Source organism: Pseudonaja textilis, chromosome Z (genome assembly GCF_049901715.1).
Source record: "Pseudonaja textilis isolate UNSWEBS1 chromosome Z, rPseTex1.2, whole genome shotgun sequence".
Classification (NCBI taxonomy): domain Eukaryota; kingdom Metazoa; phylum Chordata; class Lepidosauria; order Squamata; family Elapidae; genus Pseudonaja; species Pseudonaja textilis.
The window spans coordinates 63,622,683-63,643,780 of record NC_142008.1 but is presented as its reverse complement, the minus strand read 5'-3'; the positions used below and the strand labels follow the sequence as shown (position 1 = coordinate 63,643,780).

Below are 21,098 nucleotides of genomic sequence, written 5' to 3'. Positions count from 1 at the left end.
ATAGGGTGGCATTATGATGCATGATCTTGTTTTTAATTTATTATTATGCATTTATTCCAATAATTATGAATGTGAGTTATACACCATTCAGAATCAGTTGACTCTTAGTCTAATAAATATTACACCTATATAATCCCTACAAACTACTACATAAATTACCTGATCAAAAAATGTGATAGAGTAAATCTGATAAGAAAGTAAAACCATAGTGATTTTTGATAACTAACACATTGCTTTCTACATCTTTTTAATCTGTTCTGATATTGGTGTCAGACTGAATTCTCTACAGTTCTATTTTTTCTTTTCCTGTCTATAGGGATCTTTGCCCTTCTCCAGACATCTTGTACTTCACCAATTTCTTAATGATTTCTCAAAAATATATAAACTAAATATTTGGTGAAGCCATCGGCAAATTCCTTCAATACCCAAAGATGCAATTAATCTGGTTCTACAGAATTAAATTGAAAATAAATACATACTTTTTGCTCTATCTATCTCAATTTCAATCCCTAGACTTTGCAATTTGGAAAAACTTTCTTCTCTAAAGGAAGGATTGGCAGCAAGCTAGGTATAGCTGGCAATAGAAAAGGACAGAACTATGTTGAAATATTATTTCAACAGAATTTTGCTTTTAGCTCTCTTTATTCACTAGAATAAGATGACCTCTGGATCTCTGGAAACCTCCACAGTGGAGAAAGAAAAATATAGGAGCTGTGCCTTCTACATATTCTGTAGACATATTCTTTCCATTAAAAATTCATTTGTCTTCAGAAGGTTTCTAAAAAACATTCTGTAAAAATGCAAAATGATACCTGTGATGCAAAGAAACCACAAAGAACCCATAAAATTTAATGTGGCTTTCAGGCATTAATAAATATAGAGACTAGCAGGATATTTCATATAAATCAGTACTGTTAGAATATCTGGATATGACCTCTGGCACAAATTATATAATAACTACATGGAGCATTAATTAAATCAAGGTTTGGATTTTCATGTATGTAAATCATTCTGAAATATTTATATAAATACGTTTTAAAGACCAGTGGGTATAATTTTTAAACATACCTGTAGCTCTCAACTTGTCGACAGGAAGAGACAGTAATGAATGAATCTGTTCTAGAACTATATGTCAGTGGACCAGGAAGAAGAAAGCCAGGAAGGAAACGGCCAAATGAATAGCTTTCTTGCTCAAACAACATAAGCATTCCATCCACAGACTGTACACAAATCAAATCTTGACCTACATAAAAAGAAGCAAAACAAAGCAGTTATATTTTAATACCTTTCTCTCTAAAAAGTTGCTGAAACTCTGTATGATCCTATGAGCACCTGCTTCTGTGAAAGCATGCTGAAGAATCACTTATATGTCTCTCAATGAAGATTGATATAACAAAAAAATAAAATTATTTGTCAAGTTCTTCAGACTGGAAAATAAGATAAAGGGTAAAAAAATGTAAATGGTAATAGTTATGGTTATAATTCTTCACCTTAATTATGGTATCTGTTGAGGTAATTCCCCATTAGGAGAATGAGAGCATACAGGGAGACATATTTGAGAGAAGCGTTTGAATAATACACACACAGTACACAGATACACTGTACAGTAAATGTATGTTTTTACTTCCAGAAAGTTTAAGCAAAGTTCCAGATAAGCAGTCCAAAGTCATTCACAGGTAAATCAGTCAGTTTTTCAATCCAGGAATAATCCAAATATCAAAGTCCAGTGTCAAAAAACAGTTCAGTAACAAACTTACATCAAATCCAGGAATATCAGTCAATTAGGAAAAAATGGAGGAACGGCAATACTTTCCAACAGAAGGAAACAGGGATACACTCACACTCTCTTCTGAGACTAAGGCCTAAGATAAACCAGGTTTTTGGCTCCATCTTATGGCCATTTGAGAAACCACACCCAATTGCAGTTTTTAGCATGCTCTTAAAGATACAGTTTTAAAATGTTTATCCTGGTTTATATATTTCTAACCCAAATAGCTGTTAGGTGACTCATATTCCTAACAGTATCCTCCAGAAGTTTTTTTTAAACAATCTACCAAAATTTCAAAGAATGTTTTTAAACACTTGTAGTAAACAAATGACTAAATTTTGTCCCACAAAGATACACCACTTTATACCAACTATAGGTAGTCCTCAACTTAAAACTGCAATTGAGCTTCTGGTCACAAGTAAACACACACTTGTAAAGCAGGTTATCATGTAACCAAATCAATTTTACAACTTTTTTGCAGCAGTTGTTAGGCAAATATCATGGTCGTTGAATGATCGTTAAGCAAATGCAATGGACATTAAGTCACTAAACAAACCCATTGTTCTAGTGGGACACTTTTTCTGAAAACCAGAAATAAATGCCACTTTTTGACAAAAATGGCATAAACTATGGTCACAATTGCAGGATACTGAAAACAGTCATAAATAAAGAGCAGCTGCCAAGTACATGAAATATGATCCCATGATCTTGCAGGAGACCCAGCCATCTGAACGTCTGAACTGGGTCATAAATATTTTTTGGCGGTCCCATCACAATTTTGGTCACTACACAACAACTATCTGTACATATGCAGTGTAGCTTTTTGCTTTGTCTACAGATTTCATAATGGGCTGCTGCAGCCCCCACAGTCATTCACCCTTATAGTTGACCATGGTGAACACTGCAGTATCCCCCCATCTTTCCCCACATTCATCCTGTCCTGCCAGGCCATGACTTCCTTCCCATCCAGCCACTCATTCACCTGGAGAAATTAGACTGACCACAGTATGGTGGAACAGTTGCACCTTGCAGACCTTTAGCTCCTGTCTCACCATCCATTCAATTCATCCAGGGGAGTTCAGACCACCTCAACATTCACCTAGGCCAGTCCATGCAAATAAACTGCAGCTTGCAGGCCCTGAACCTTCTTCTTCATTCATCCAAGGGAGTTCAGGCCAACTGTAGTGTGTGAAAAGCAGATTGTTGTGGTCTGTTGGCGGCCTGCAGGGCTGCAGCAGAGTCAAGCAATGGGGAGGAACATGAGCCAGTTCTGTAGTCTTGGGAGGGCTCGGACAAAGGATCTGCGTCCGACACAGAGATGGGGCCAGGGCCATCTGAGAGTTATGTGCTGACTCTGAAACCTCCAGAATCTGACATCAGAGAGGCAGAGGAACAGGGGGAGCCTGTTCCCGGTGTGCACTTGCGCAGAGCTGCCAGAAGGCAAGAACAGTTAAGACAAAAGGGGTGACTTGGGAGTAAGGCTTGGAGATGATTGGCCCCTCCCATAAGACATAAAGGAGGAACAAAAGGACATGAGCCTTTGCAGGAAGCAACTTTGTTCCTTCTGGTCAGTTTAAACTCTGAAGCTCCGTGTTGACTTTGTGCTCCATTTGGCCTGGTACAGCTAATTGGCAATTTAGTCATTGGCAGCATTTCAAGGGAGATAAAGGTGGGTGCTTATCAGCCTTATCCCGAAAGACTGTGGCAGACTTCTGTTGGACTATTCATAAGCTGTTTGGGACTCAATATGGACTGTGAATGCATATAATTCACAGCTGTTAAAATAAAAGGTTTTTGGGAACAACATGTGACTGTTATTCTCTTGGGAAGCCTTGGTCAGAACACAAATACAGTTCACATGCATGCTTTGTTCCCATCCATACAGGGCAATTCAGGCTGGCTGCAAGATGTGCAAAATGGCTACAGCTTGTAATAATCCTTTTGCCAGCAAATGCCTGGCACCTCAGCTTTCCTGCAGTGGCAACCTTGTGGCAGTGTCATGCTATTCTTTAAGCACAATTTTTACAGAAGATTCTCTTTTTAAGGGGATTTTTATTTTGTTTATTTGTTTGTTTGTTATTTTTAAAAAAGAACCTCCTACAAGATCACAAAAGCAACACCTGCTTGCAGAATAGCTCAATCTTGCCATGAAGCTGTATCTGTAGGAAAGCTGAGCCTTGCATCGCATCACCTGAGTGCCTCTCTCAGAAGCGGCGGGGGGGGTGTTATTTCGAGTGCTGGAGTGCCCAAGAGATGGCTGAAGAACAGGCTGTGTCTTGCAAGTCCCTGGGTACTGAATTGCTAGGTGTGAAGGAAGCCTGAGGCCAACAAGCTACAGTGACTTCCCACACAATATAGCTAGCCAGAGTTTTGCAGTGTAGATAAGTAGCTGGATGGGAAACTCAAGGCCTGCTAGGAAAAGTGGAGGATAAGGTCATCAAAGTATGGAGGGAAAGTTTATTAGACTCAGGTCAGCCAAGTCAGGGTCTGTGTTAGACCTCCAAGCATCTCCCTTATCCTATGCTCTGCTTAATGACTACATCAGGGAAAGCAGGTATGGAGAGTCATTAAGCAAGGCAATCACAAACCTTTTTTAAAGACATGACTGTAATGGGCAGGTTCCCAGATTGAAGACTACCAATATCAGTTTCTTCCACAATATTTCCATAAACATCAAATCAAAAGCTACTTTCAAATTTATAAATGCAGTACAAAAGGAATTTGATACCAAGAGGAATATTTTTCTGCCAGATAGCTTAAATCATCTAATAGATTATCTTATCCTTAAAAAGAGTTACTTATCAGCCAAGACTTGGTTTTGTTAACAATTGAATTTTTCATCTGGATGTTTAATATACTGTAAATCAGCTATTTTTCCATTTTCAAAATGAGCTGTAAGCTTGAAATAAATATTTGAATTTATATTTCACAAAAAGTTATAAAAGCTATTTCAGCACTGTCATATTATAGAATCATGATTTATAAAACAAACTACCAAAAATTCATATTTTTCTATAACGCTAAACTGATACCTAATATACCATATTGTAAGATTTTATCCCTTTAAATCTTTGGGACATTATTTCACTAAAAACTTAAATGAAATTTTTTATTCCATCAGAACACGTTATTTCACCAATGTTTTGAATATTTCACATAGTGATCATGTTAAGGCCTTCCTGTTTCTTCTATAGTAAAAGCCTTCTATCATTCTTAGAAATATGTGTCACAGTTTAAATCAGTGAACAAATTTGTCCCATTACCAAATTCAATAATTTTAACAGAATTATACGTTTAATATATAGAAATCTTTTTTTTTGAACAGGCCAATTGTTTTAGAGCAGTGATGTGATTCAAAAATTTTTACTACTGGTTCTATGAGCATGGCTTGGTGGGCGTGGCATGGCGTGGCTTGGTGGACATGACATGGGAAGGATACTACAAAATCTCCATTCCCTCTCCACTCCTGGGGGAAGGTTACTGCAAAATCCCATTCCTTCACCACCTACTAACCTGCTTTCTAGCTCTGTTCTCCTGTGCAGGACAACAAAAGAAGACCCAGCCAATCAGCTGGGACTCGGGAGGCAGAGAATAGTCGGGGGTGGGGCCAATCAGAAATGGTTCTCTAGAAATTTTGGTTCTCTGGAAATTTCTGCTACCGGTTCTCTAGAACTGGCCAGAACCTGCTGAATATCACCTCTGTTTTAGAGTAATGACTTCCTTCAATTCTAACAATGAAACATATTTTTCAAATGATAGAGCAGGTTATATGACTTCTATTCAGCTTAGATATTATTGTTCATAATATTATAAACAATTATACATACATACACTGAAATGTTCCCTTTAAATAGCTAAAGCCAGCTGCAAACATTTCAAAATCTTTACAGCTAAGCAAATACTTAGTAAGTCCAAAATATTAAATGATAAGTAACTTGATTCATAATTATTTCCTAATATTATATGTCTTAGTAAATATAATTGGATTAATTATTAAAGTACGCATGTTGTAAATTGCTTAAAGTTACAGATACTCTAAAACAAGAGCCAAGGTAATACAAAAAAAATCTGATGATGTATCAATATTCAAAATTAAAACCCATGAGGGAAAAATACAGAGAAGGAAAGAGAGTTTGGATAGATGGATGGATATACATGACACCCAATGTAATGTAGCAGTTAAAGTACAGCCTGGAAGTGGGGAGACCCAATCTTTTTCCTTCATTAGGCACGGAAGCCAACACATCTATTTTAAACCATTCACTCTCCCGCACCTCTTGATTGGGAAATCAGAAAACATCTATGTATCAACCCACACTGAAACAGCATAACAGAATACAGTTTGTAATATTCAATTATGTGGTTGCTTTGGTGTGATAATTAATAAGCATGCATACCTTTTTGAACAGAAAAACTGATTAGCATAAAACTACTCTCTGAAGAACTGCAACAAAATATTGCTCTCTAAATTAAAATGAATACAGTAATTTAGATAATATCCAAACTCAAATGTTTCATTAAAAGAATGAAGGCACAAATTTAGAATTTATCAATTTTTAATATCAATTTTTATATTCAAACTATTTCAAAATATTTTTTCACTCATTAATAATCACTATAAAAGAATTTTAAATAGTTGTACTTTCTAATACCAGATTTCGGTATTAACACAATGTCCGAATTCTATTTATCAATAATTAAATTCTCACATTATGCTATATCAACTAAAATACGGATGATGAACAAAAATATTAGATTTTTTAAAAAGACTATCGCATTATGTATTTGATCTGTAACCAATGGCTGGATCTTGAGAACTTGATCACAGGGAAAGAAGGGGGAGTGGACTAAAGAAACTTTGTAACACTGCCAACTAGAGGCTTGAAAATACTTTATTGAAAGTTGAAAAAGCTGTGAAGGAATTCTTTCTCAAGGACACTGGAACTTGATTAGATAGAGGGAAGAACACCGGAGAATGTTTTAACAGGTGTTCTTTGGAACTTCTATTATTGACTACTTGAAGTTTGGCTTTGGAATTTGTGGAGAAGCCATAATAAGAGCCTTGGATAACTAAATAAGATGCAGTGTGCTCTTTTTCTTATCTTTCTTTAGCTGTTTCATCCCTCCTCCTCAACCCCATAGTATTTTGTAATATTTGTATATTTTATTTTATTTTTCTTTTTTTTTTTGACTTTATTTTTAATTTTTAAACTTACTTTTTTTTTTTTAAAGGAAAGCCTCAGAATAGCTTTTCTTTTTCCTTTTGTTTATTGGGATATTTGCCTTTTCTATTTTTCATTTTCATTTTTATTTATTTTTATGGTTATTTTTTTTATTTTTGAGATCCTACAATTGGACTAGGGTGTGAAGAACCTGAAGAATTCTTTCTTTTTCCTTTTTTTTTTGATCATTGTTTTTAATATTATTGGGTCTTACTCTCTTTTTCTTTTTTACTATTCTTAATTTTTATTTTTGAATCATAATTGGCCATCTTACAATAGGATTAAGGTCTAGAAGAATCTGAAGAATCTCCTTCTTTTTTTTCTTTTTAATCTTCTTTTTCTCCCTCTTTTTTTAATCCTGGACTCTTTATTTTTTATTGGCTTTTTTTTAAAATGTTTTTCTTCTTCCCAATTGGATTATAATTGGCTACCCTACTGATTGGATTAAAGGAGCTTAAAGATCTTGAGTTATTCAAATGAGTAAGAAAACTTTACCTTCTGGCAGTTCAACTTCTGCTCCTGCTTCTCCATCAACTGGAGGACGACTATCAATAATGGCGAAGCAAGATAAAGTACAAATAGATCTAGCAACGATTATACAAGGAATACAAGAACTCAAAATAAGCATTGACCAAAGAACAGAGAGTATTGAACAAAGAATTGCAAAGTGATGAAAAAATTGAAAACTTTCAACAGATGATGGCAAAACAGGAGGAGAGACTCCAAAAAATTGAGGAGAAAGATAAACAAAGAGATGAGACAATTGGAAATATTGTTAGCAAATTAACAACGGTGCAACAAGATATAAATGGGATGTTGAAGTGGGAGATGGATAGGTCAGAATTTTATCTCAGATTTCAAAATATTGAGGAAGAAAAAGGACAGGATTTGGTGGCTGTAATGATAGAAATTCTGGCTGGAGCCTTGGAGATAACAGAGGAAAAGATGATGGATGGAGTAGATGAGATATATCGTGTTTTACAAGATATGCAATGAGGAATAAGCTACCAAGGGAGATCCATGTCAGATTTACTAAGAAGACTATTAAAACACAAATATTACAAGTCGCAAGAGATAAGGGGCTGAAATATAAAGGTAAAGAGATTATGGTTTTAAAACAAGTCCCCAGAAGAGTGAGAGAGATGAGAAGAGAATATCGATTTTTGACCAAAAATTATTGGAAAAAGACGTGAATTATAGATGGTTGATCCCAGAAGGATTAATGTTTATATGGCAAGAACAGAGACACAGAATCAACTCAATTGAGAAAGCAGAAATATTCCACAACAAATTTTTGGAAGAAGAGAAATAGAGACAGAAAAAGAAACCTTTGCAATTGAGCCTCAAGAAGACCAGATGAGATCGGGAAGGAAGAAGGTGCGGTAGGTGGACAAATGGAGACCAAAGAACAACGTGAAGTAAGATCCACAAGAATTGTTAGACCTAAATATAAAACATAACCATGGAGGAAAAAAAATTGATTTCTATGAATATAAATGGATTGAACTCAGCTATTAAAAGAAGAAAAATCTTTCATAAATTAGAGAAGTTAAAATTTGAGATAATTTGCCTACAAGAAGTACATATTAAAAAACAACATCAACGATTATTGGTAAGACCAAAACTGGGGAAAATTTTTACTTCCTTGACTAACTGTAAGAAAAGAGGAGTGGTCCTGTATATTAAAAGAAACTATTGTAGCAAAATTGGTTTATACTGATGAAGATGGAAGAGTATTAATGGTTGAAATAGTGGATAACAATATAAAAATATTACTTGTTGCAATCTATGCTCCGAGCGATAAACAAGAAGAATTTTATAAAAGTTACATATGAAATTAATTGGACTGGACCATGTCAATATAATTATGATGGGAGATCTTAATGGAATTGTAGATAATAAATTGGACTATACAGCGACAGCATTAAAACAAAATAGAAAGACTCTCCCTAAATCCTTTTTAAAATGGTAGATGAATTAAATTTAAAAGATATATGGAGAGAAAGAAATGGTAAAACGCAGCAATATACTTTTTATTCAAATGGACATTTATCATGGTCCAGAATAGATATGATTTGGACCTCATCAGAACTAATATCTAACATTCAAGAAATAAATATAGAAAGCGGGTATATGGGCAGACCATAACCCTATGACAATTAAATGGAAAGGACAAAGAAGAAGATCTAGATGGACATTAAATAACGCTATCTTAAAGGAAAAGACTTTACACAATGGATGGACAAAGAATTGGCCTTCTTTTTCATTAAAAATAAAAAGAAGATACTTCAATGCAGAATGTTTGGGATACAATGAAGGCATATGCGAGAGGATTAATAATGGACTATACAAAGAAAAAAAAATATTAGGAAGAGGCAAACTATTAAAGCTTTAGAAGATGATTATAAAAACTGGAAAAAGAATTGCAGAATATGCCACAGAAAAAAGATATTAAATTCAAAATGGATATAATTAAACATAAGATGGGTCAGGCGGAGAAAGAGGAGTTGGCACAAAAATTAGAAGTGCTAAACAGAACTATTTTGAAGATGCAAATAAACCAGGTAGGTGGCTAGCATACAAATTGAGAAAGGAGAAAGAATCTAGGAGAATAGTACAGTTAATAGATGATAAAGGTCAAATTTGTTATGGTAACAAGGAGAAAAAGATAATTATCCAAGACTTTTATGGACAATTATATAAACAGGAGGATTTTGATGAGGAAAGAATTAAAGCTTTATCTACAAAATGCTAACCTACCCAAGATACCTGAAGAGACTGAAAAAAATGTTAGAAAGTACCATAACAATGATGGAACTAACGGAAGCACTTAATAGGCAGAATAATGGAAAAGCACCAGGCCCAGATGGGCTCCGGCAGAATTTTTATAAAACATTACAAGAATCGTTGAGTATTCCATTGTTAGAAGTTATGAATGAAGCCATGTTAAATAAGAAAATACCTAAAACATGGTCAGAAGCTTATATCACACTTATTCCAAAAGAAGGGGCTGATCCATCACATATTAAGAACTATAGACCTATTTCTTTACTGAATGCAGATTACAAAATCTTTGCTTCCATCTTGGCAGAAAGGCTCAAAAGATATCTAAATAACTTTATTCATCCTGACCAGAATGGATTCCTGCCAAGGAGACAAATTAGGGATAATATGAGGGTAATTCTGGACACTTTGGAATATTACAAGGCACACCCTGAAAAACAAATGGCTTTGGTATTTTTAGATGCCCAAAAGCATTTGATAATGTGAATTGGAGATTCATGTTTTTGTTATTGGAACAGATGGGCTTTGCTAGAAAATTTATTCAAGCAATAGAAGCCATATATGACAAACAAACGGCGAGAGTGATGATAGAGGAGATTTTACAGATTCTATTAATATAAGAAAAGGCACAAGACAAGGTTGCCCATTATCACCTTTGTTATTTGTATTGACTTTGGAAGTGCTGAATAGAAACATTAGAGAGGATCCAAATATAAAAGGAATGAAAATTAAGAAGGAGGAATTTAAATTGCAAGCCTTTGCGGATGATTTGGTTTTTATTTTGGAAGATCCTCTAGGAACAGCTTTAAAGCTACTGGAAAAGATAGAGATTTATGGTGAGATGGCGGTTTGAAAATAAACAAAGATAAAACAAAGATCTTGACAAAGAATATGTTATTAAAACAAAGAGATGAACTGGCAGATTTATTGAAAATTCAAGTTACGAATAAGGTCAAATATCTGGGGATATATTTGACGTCAAGATGTACTACATTGAAAGAGAATAACTATATCAAACTTAAACAACAGATAGCATCTGATTTGAAAAAATGGGAAAATCTACAATTGTCATTGATAGGTAGAATATCAACAATCAAGATGAATATTTTACCCAGAATTTTATATTTATTCCAAACCATACCAATCAGGCTTGGTAAAGATTACTTTGAAGAATTAAATAAAATTGTGTTGAAGTTCATATGGCAAGGTAAGAAAGCCAGAATAAAATTAAAACTCCTGCAAGATGCTAGAATTAGAGGAGGTTTTGGCCTCCCGAATTGGGAGTTGTATTACCAAGCTGCAAATTTAATGTGGGTTAAGGATTGGATAACATTAAGAAAGACTAGATTGTTGACTCTAGAGGGCATGATTTATTACTGGGATGGCATGCTTTTCTGTGGTATAAGGAACCAAATCGCAGGGCTATTTTAGAAGGCATTATATAAGGGAGTCTTTATGGTTGAATTGGGAGAAAATTAAGAAAAAATGTTATTTGAAAATCCCAGTCTGGTTATCAACAATTGAAGCTTTTTCTTATCCTATAATATATGAGAAGGAACAAACAGTTAGATATGGGGAAATATTGGATGAAAAGAGTGAACTTAAAACAATGCAAAAACTAGAAGAACAAGGCATAAAGATGAATTGGTTTTCATATGCGCAAATACATTCAAGGTATCTTATAGATTCTAAAGCGGAGGGATTTTATGATAAATTGACTGATCTAGACAGGATCTTGACAGGTACTGATGAAAAATGATTAAAAATTATACACTTATTTGTTGGAAATTTTATTAGAGGAGGAACAAGTTAAAGAAACAATGATTGTTTGGGGAAGAATTTTGGATATGGGATTGATTTGGAGAATTGGGAAAAATTGTGGTCCCAAAATTATAAAATGACAATGTCAACAGCTTATAAAGAAAACTTGTATAAGATGTTTTACAGGTGGCATTTTCCCCGACAAGAATTGCAAGAATGTTTAAGAACAAATCTGAAAAATGTTGGAAATGTCATCAGATACCTGGCTCATACTACCATATGTGGTGGACTTGTGAGGACGCTAGAAAATATTGGACTAAAATTCGCATATGGTTGGAAAAAATGACAAAGACACATATAGACTTGAAACCAGAGATTTTTTTATTGGGAATCTTACTGGATATATATAATAAAAATTTGAAGTATTTGATTGTAAATATATTAACAGCGGCTAGGATTGTATTTGCTAAGAACTGGAAGAGTGAGAAAATTCCATCAGAAGAAGAAATTATTAAGAAAATATTGGATTGTGCTGAAATGAGCAAATTGACATTTGAAATCAGAGAACAAGAAGATAAACAATTTTATGAAGTTTGGGATCTTTTTATCAATGGTTAGATAATAAAACATAATGATAGAATATTCAGATTTAGCATAAAAAAAAATTTTTTTCTTAGTATTATCTTTATAAAACATTATTAAGGTAGATTTGGTATGATCTTATGATTTATTGCAAAATAAATTAAGCAAACTATAGTTATCTCGTTAAAATATGAATTAACAAAATTATAAATGATTTTTTTTTTTTAGTGATGATATTAGGTTACACAATTATTGATTGATAATATGAGCTATTATGTAATATAATTATACTGGTGACTAGGAAATGGATGCACAAAAAAAAGTGGTAAACCAATCGATGCACTGTATGTAAATTTATGAAGAAGGATCTTTTTATGTTTTTTGTGGTATGTTTATGTTTATTTTGTTATGTATGTTTATGTTTATTTTGTTATTAAAAAATAAAAAAAAATTATTTAAAAAAAAAAAAGAGAACTTGATCACTGAAGAGTAAGCCAGGTTCAGAGCGGGGAGCATCATCATAGATCAGTGCTTAGTTTTCATCAGCTTATTGAAAAATATATGTCAAATAGACCTGTATCATTATATGCCAGTTTTATAGATCTCAAGGCAGCCTTTGATATGGTTACCAGGACTAAGCTATGGGAGAAGCTGGAAGCTGCCTCAATTGACCACAGGAGTTTTCATCTATTATGTGCCCTACGTACTAAAACATCCCTCAAGGTGAGGTGTAATATGCAAGGATCTCAAAGTCAGTCAAAGCTCAAAAGGGGGTTAAACAGGGCTACTTTTCAACTTCTACATAAACAACATAGTAAAATGGTTAAATAAACCAAATTACCACTCCACAAAAATAGGTGATTGAAGCATCGCCCTGCTGCTCTATGCAGATGATGCTGTGATCCTCTCAGGACACCAGTAGGTCTTAAAAGAGCCTTGCAAGCCCTCATCCAATATTGTAATTACAATAAACTGGATATAAATTATGACAAAACAAAGATTATGGCCTTTGCAAAAGACCAAAACTCCATGGTAAATGGCCATAAAAAAGAGCAGGTAACCACCTTCAAATACCTGGGGGTAGTCATCCAGGCCACTGCTTCATGGCGAATATGCAGCTACCTTGGGCCAAAGATCAGCAAGCACCATCCCTAAATTTTTCTGCACAAAGTGAGGATATTATGTCCATCTGCAATTAAGCTTTTTCTGGCCAAATCGCTAGCACAGCTTCTTTATGGGACCTTGCTTGGCCCCTCAGCTTTGTGTTTTATACCAGTGGTTGCCAACCAAGTGGGCTGGGGACCACTACTGATCCACGATAAAATTTTGGTGGTCCGCAGAGAAATGTCCCCCCCCCAAAGCACTCCCCCCAACGCAATTAATCCAGGCTACGTGGGAACTCAAGGCTGTGCTGCCCACATGGCCTGCCCACCTGCTGGCCACCACTCTTTGGCCAAGTGCAAACCTTACCTTGAGTAGAGCCATGCGAGCTGGAACTGGAAGATAAGACCAACAGCGGGGAAGGAAAATCCATCCTGGGGTGGCTTGCTGATGTTGGTGGGAAAGTCAGTCCCATATTCCAGAGCTGCAGTAGTCACAAGGCTGGCCCTTTGGTCATCCCGTAGCTGCTTCTCCAGTCCATGGCAGGCTGGTGCACTCGGGTGAAGAAACAGCTGCTCTGGGACGACCAAAGGGTCAGTCCTGTGACTACTGCAGCTCTGGAATATGGGACCAACTTTCCCACCAATGTCAGCAAGCCACTGTCAGTCAAAATTCATATTAGTGGTCCATGGGATTTAAAATTATGCATTTGGTGGTCCCTGAGGTCCAAAAGGTTGGTGACCCGTGTTTTACACCACTGAAAAAAGTTCAATCCAAATTCATTAGATCAATTCTCCAGATGCCATGTGTGCCACAAATACACTTCTGCACCTAGAGACAGGATTGACAAAAAGTCAAACCAAATATCTGTATAGCATCCCTAAATCCCTGGCTAAAGCTTAATTTCTTTCCATAAGGTCTTGCTCCATTAATCCTCTAAGACAAATTCTCTTCATCATGGATCAAGGCTTTCGAGTCCAACCTTGCCAAACTAGGCTTCTCCGATTCGATACTCAAGATGGACTATAACCAAGCAAAACAAACTTTACAATAAAGGGTAGAGGACATCAAAAGGCGAACGGACTTAGGGAAATCTACAGTGTTTCTGGCTCCAGAAGCCATTAGACTGCTGTTAGCTATCTAAGCCAGTTGTAGTCAGCGAATCACTAGAAAGCATTTTCACTCGCATGGTGCCATGCGCTTCCATTGGCCGTTTTGTACACCAAGTATAAAAAGATACCATTGACTGAAAGACTCTGTTTCTGTGGCTCAGGAGAGGTGGAGACTGTGGATCATGTACTCTGTCAATGTTCCTTTTATACAGAGAGTCAGAAAAAATATATTCTGCCAATAATTGCTAGATATCCTGGTTGTTCCAACACTGCTTACCTCCAGTGGCTGTTTAAGGATGAAAGGTTCATAATTACAGCACAGGTGGCTAGATTCTGCACAGCAGCACTGGGGATTCATTGGAAACATGTGTCTAATCCACTATACTAATGTTATATAATAAATGTAGCAAACCCTTTGCACTGCTTATTCCTTTCCCTTTTGATATTAAACTGACAATGGGCCACACAGTTTATGGATTGTAATTTTAGTATAGTTAGACCATGTGTAATTGACTGATTAGATTTTATCATAAATTTTGTTATTATTTTGTACTAGAATTTTTAATTGAATATTTACTGAGTGTTTTTATTTATTCTGGTCTCTGGTCTATGATTATAATAAACCGATAAACTGAATTGATCTGTACCCATTATTAACCATAAAACATTATTTTCATGGAATAAAATTTCATGGCTTAACTTCAACCAAAACTCCAGAATTCATTAACCTCTAGAGATCTGATTCATAATATAAATTAAGCCATCAAAAATATTTAGAAGCTTTGAAAAGATTAAAGTAAGAAAACTACATTCTATAAAATCTACTTTTTATTTAAAATCCTAAAATACAGTAGCCAAATTATTCTGACAGATGGATTATTTACTGTAATTATTATATCTATATAGGACTCCCACCCACCTCATATAACCAGACAGTGGGACAGTTTGTGGGGTCTTAACTATGGCTTATTTTTAGGATAGGGCTTATATTAGGCACACACATAAAATTAAGCTAGAGCTTATTTTCAGGATAGGTCTTATTTTCAGGGAAACATGGCACTTTTTAAAAGACTTGTCTTTAACATTATTAAATCAATGGATTAATATTGGAACACATGGTCAATTTTGGAAGGCATTATATACATTTCAAATATTCTGTGAAGGCCTTTTTTATTCTAACAATGCTATTTATAGCAGACTTTTAGAAGAGTCAAAAAAGCTCATTTACTTAGTAAACTAAGAAAAAGTCAACTTGTTTCTTTCATTGATACTGGGTTTGCAAAGCAGATGGATCCTGTTTTGTAAAACGAAGAAAAAGTATCTCTTTGTAAAATTAAGAAATAATATGAATGGGCCCTCTCCTTCAACCTCCACTATGTTTGATATGGTATGATTAATCTGTATAATAACTGATAATAAAATGCTGCCAATTTCACTTCAGTGATTTTTATTCCATTTTGTTATTATAACATAATTGTAAATGTATTCTCACATGCACATAGTTTTACAATTAGTTCAGCTGGTATTATGAATTCAACTTATAAAGTTTATGAATTCATGACCTGCAAATTATCACTACAAACAATTCAAGCTAGAATCACTGTTCCAAATGTTTTAATTATGTTATTCCCTACACTTTGGGCAATAAAGTTAATTAAGTTTATTGAATTAATGTCTGGTTTCAAATAGGAAAACAGCTAGCCATAAGAACTGACACCCACACATCTTTGTATTTTTCAAACAGTATTATTTTATTTTATTATTTCATTTTATTGAGATATATAGCTGCCCACCTTTCATGCCATAATTCTGGGCTGTTCATGAAAACAATAAGAATATTAAAAATAAAGTAAAATCCAACATTCCAAATCAACTCCTAGCACCCCAAACTAGTAACATCAGCAAATCAAGGAATGGCTATATTAATCATTATAATCTAGTAATTTATATCAGATTTTGTATAGCCCAAAGAGAGCAATTAATAAAAATTTATTGTAATCTTAGAAAATCTTCAATTCAATATTAGGAGTCATTGGTAAGAAGGAGAAACAAAGAAATTCCAGCATTTTTATTACATATATATTGACACTATTCAGAACATGTGTTCATCATTTGTGACTGAACATTTTAGTTGAATCTCAATTATGATTCAGAAAACATGAGTGCCCTCTGGTGGCTATATATTTCTGAATTCATAAAGAACTTGTTTATATCTCATGATCTCATAAAATGAATAATAATTAAAACATAGAAGCATATTACCCTGATAACAAACAAGACATAATCTAAAATAACATTTGTTCCCATTCCCTAGAAACTGAAAGGGGCGTTGGTGCTTACCTGATACACCCCTTCTCTGTGAAGAGTATCCAGGCATGGGAGGTGCTTCTGTCATTCAATAGACTGAGCTGATTTCTGAGGACACTCCTCCTTGCAGTTCCTCCTTAGTGTCCCCAGTTTTGGCGAAGTCAAAGTGATAAGTTCATTGTTGTTCTCCTTCACCTTTGCTCTCTAGACTTGGCCAGGATTGGCCCCACAACCAGATGGTCTCTGAGTGGGGCTGGATGCTCTTCACAGCTCACAGAGAAAGGGCGTATCAGGTAAGCACCAATGCCCCTTCTCCTGATGAGCTGTTCCGAGAATCTAGGCATGGGACATACCAAAGCTAGCGTGTCCTATGGGAGGATCTCTGTCTGGTTTGGAGTCCCCTTTTTTACATGTGAACCTGTTGTAAGACCTGTCTGCCAAAGGCTGCTTCAGCGGAAGCAAAAATGTCTGGTTTATAGTGCCTTATGAAAGGCAATGGTGATGCCCACGTCACTGCCTTGCAGATCTCATTGATTGACGCTTGAGTAGCCCACGCTGCCGATCTAGCAGCACTCCTAGTTGGTGTCCCATAATACCTGTAGGCATGGGCAATGTCTGTGTTTCATAGATTTTTGCAATTGTGCCTTGCAGCCACCTTCCAATTGTCGATGATGTGACTTTTCTGGCCTGAGTAGAAGGCTGAAACAAGACAAATAAGGCCTCCGTCTTCTTGAATGAGACAGTCCTGTTTATGTAAATTCAGAGGACACGTCTACCATCTAGTATATGCCATTGTCTCTCTAGAGCATGGGCTGGTCTAGGATAGAAGTTGGGGAGAATGAACTCCTGTGCTCGATGGAAGGCCAAATTAATGTTGGGAATGAAGGTTGGATCTAAGCGAAGAATGACTCTGTCAGAATGGAATATGCAGAGATCTTGTCTCACTGACAGGGCAGCTAGCTCAGAAATTCATCTTGCAGATGTTATGGCTACTAAGAACACCAAGTGAGAAGGTAGAGACTCATGGTTCTCAGAGGTACAAAAGGTTTCTTAGTGAGTGCTGTGAGAACCTTGTTTAGATCCCAGGTGGGGTATTCATGGACCACTGGAGACCTTAAATTAGTGGTCCCACGGAGGAAACTAAGTATCCTCGGGTGATGAGTGAGGGATCTTAGATCACCATAGGAAATGAGAGAGGCTAAGGCTGCTACCTGTCTATGTAAAGCATTTGGGGAAAGTCCTTTGTCCAAACTTTCCGGGAAAAAGTCTAGTATTTGCGCCACCAATGGAGAGATTAGATCAATCTTCATCTTGTCACAGAACCTGCAGAAAGTAGTCCAGGTAGGGTTATATATATGATTCATGGACAGACATCTGGCCACTTGGATTGTTGAGATGACTTTGTTGGAGAGCTTCAGGAGTCTGCTCAAGTGCCATATGGCTAGATGTAGCCATTGTGGGTCCGGATGTTGAATTGGACCCTGTGTGAATGAGACTCTGTCCAGCAGAATTCTACATGAGTCGGTGATCGATAGATCCAAGATCCGTGAACCATGGACGTCTGGGCCAGTATGGTGTGACCAGTAACAGTTCTGCTTTCTCCTCCAGGAGTTTCTGGACCAGCTTGGGGACCAGTGGGAGGGGAGGGAAGTCATAGACTAGGCCTCAAGGCTAGTGGCAGCAAAGGGCATTGACTCCCTCCACCCTTCCCTTGGTTGGAAACCTTGAAAAGAACCTCAGGAGCTCAGCATTGATTGACAAGCCAAAAAGGTCCAGGATTGGTTGGCCAAACCGATCCGACATCTCTTGGAACAGTCTGGGGTGCAAGTGCCACTCAGAATGGTTGACAGTGGCCCCGCTCAAGCAGTCAGCCTGGACACTGGACTATCCTGAGATGCGTTCCGCTCTGATGCCTCTCTGCCCAGCAGCACAGTCTCTCTGCTTCCCTCATGAGGGACTTTGAGTGCAGGGCCCGCTGTCTGTTTACGCGGGCCTTCGTAGCTACGTTTTCGGTCAAGAGGAGGACATGCTGTCCCTGGATTTTTGGTTGAAATTTGTGGAGGGCCAGATGGGCAGCCCTCAGTTCTAGCCAATTGATACTGCAGGTTTGTTCTGTAGGGAACCAGAAATTAAAATGTTGTCAAGATAACATTGTATGTGGACCGGCTTATTCCTAAAGTGTGCTGCCAACGCTTCTAGAATCTTTGTAAAGATTCGAGGGGCTGAGGCTAGACCAAAAGGCAGAGCCCTATATTCATAATGGCGGCCACAGGAACAGAACCGCAAAGACTTTCTATGGTTGTCCCTTATAGGAATGTGGAGGTATGCCTGTCAAATCTATAGAGGTTAAGATGTCACCCTGTCTGATACTCAGGAGGATGGATTGCAGGGAACTCATCTTGAACTTTCCGTAGATTAAAAATCAGTTCAAGTGTTTCAAATCCGGAATTGCCCTCCACCCCCCGAATGTTTTGGGACCACAAATAGATGAGAATAAAATCCCTGTCTTTGGTGATCCCGCAGTACAGATCAAATAGCGTGGATCTCCAGCAAGTGCTGGATTGCAGTCTCCTTAAGGGTCTTTTTTGTATAAGACAGGACATTGCATGGAAAAGTTCAGAGGTGTGAAGTGGAATTCAAGAGAGAGACCTGATCTTATGGTCTCTCGGACCCAGGCATCTGAAGTAATGGATTCCCACTGATCAGCAAAGAGGCCCATTCAACCTATGCAGGGGTGGTGGTGTCAGGTAGGAAATTATTTCAGACTTTGAAAGGATCTATTTCCTGCGCCATGAAATGGTCTCTTTGCTTGCCTTCCCCATTTGTTTTGGTCCCCGAAATCTGCTCTGTCTGGCTGGCCCTGTCTGTATCCAAAGGGTCTCTGGGACCTTGGGTAATAGATTCCCTGGTAGGAGGGGCGAAAGGAATTCCTCCGAAAGGACTGAGATCTGGCCTCAAATCTACGAAAAAGAGAGGGAAGGACTTTTTTCTTTTCTCAAGACTCCACCAGGATCGGATTTAGGGAAGATCCAAGCAGCTTGTTACCCTCAAAGGGAGCTGAACCCAGCTTCCATTTGTGGTTGGTATCTGCTTGCCAATGGCAAAGCCAAAGTAAACGGCAAGCAGTTATCTGTGACACTATGGCCTTGGAAGAGAATTTGACTGTGTTTAAGGTGGCATCTGCAGAAAATTTGGTGCTGCCATCAGCTTAGCTATATCCTGATGTGCCCTGACGTTGGTGATCAGGATAGTTTCCTGGAGGTGGCAAAGCCATCTTAGGGATGTTCTGGAGAAGAAAGAGGCAGCTTTAGCTGCCTTAATGGACCAGGCGTTCTGCCTGATGAGCCCTACGTAGTGCAAGCTTTGCTCTCTTCTCCTCTGGTTTTAAGGCATCTTCTGGCTCGCTGGGAACCATGGAGGAAGATGCTAAGGCTACAATTTGCTCATCTACTATGAATCTACTATGAAACCCAACCAAGTGGGGGCTAGGTTATAAATTTTTTTGTCATACCCAGTGGTGATAGGATGGGTGCCCATAGATGATCACGGTTTCTGGACCATATCAGTAAACATTTTGGGTACTAGGATGACCTCTGCCTTGGTGATGGGCTGAGTGAAAATCAGCCCATCAGCAAGGCAGAGGTCATCCCAGTAGCCAAAATGTTTATTGATATGGTCCAGAAACAGAGATCATCAGAATCTGCAGAGCAAGAGTTAGTCTCTGAAGTGGCCAGTGGATTGTCCAGGCGGGCCATGGTTTTGGCCTTAAATAACAAGAACTTGAACAATTGAGGGAGGAACAGCCCCATGAATATTGGTTGTTCCGTGGCTAGCTCTTCAGACATATTCTGTCCTGGGTAATCTTCTACCTCAGATAAAGAGGCCTCAAATTCCTGTGAAGACATAGAGACGTGGGCATCTAGATCCTCCCTCTGCTCAATCCTCATCTGTGGTATTTGAAGATACTTGAAGATCCTGAGTGGGGGCTCTATAGACAGGTTACCTGAATTTGAGGAAATTCAACTCTGTGCAGCACTGGAGGAGGGTCCTGGTATTGTGGGAGGCTGGTGGTTGACCTCTGGATTGGTAGATCTGCTGTACTCCTGCAGCAATGCCTTGCTTAATTGCCTCCATCATCCAGACCTTCAATTGTGGAGGGATGTCCTGAGGCAGGAATTCATCTGTGTGGAGTCCTGCAGCACTTGGTGTGAAAGAAGCTTCAGGTGCTACCCTCGGTCGTTTGCTCAGTTGGGCTGCCTGGTCTGAAGATGACCAAGGAGCATGAACCCTTGCTGAACCCATGAACTGGTATCATGGAGCTCGGCCCCGGAACCTGAAGTTTGAAGACCTCAGGAGTTCCTTATGGAACTTTAGTTTGTGAGGGTAGAACAGTACTACTCCTGGACAAGATGGACAGGTCCAGAGGAAAAGTTGGGAGGGGAAGGAGGGGTACCGTGACCA

General features: G+C 37.4%; 1 protein-coding gene across 6 annotated transcripts in view; it reads right to left on the bottom strand.

Moving 5' to 3' along the window:
• The window catches only part of BBS9 (Bardet-Biedl syndrome 9), a 365,750-nt gene that overhangs the window by 316,413 nt on the left and 28,239 nt on the right, over positions 1 to 21,098 (bottom strand). For all 6 annotated transcript variants that reach the window (XM_087917940.1, XM_087917939.1, XM_087917936.1 and 3 more), the window contains one exon: positions 1,069 to 1,243. In XM_087917940.1, coding sequence (XP_087774066.1) covers positions 1,069 to 1,243 — 175 coding nt within the window. The remainder of the gene's footprint in view (positions 1 to 1,068; positions 1,244 to 21,098) is intronic.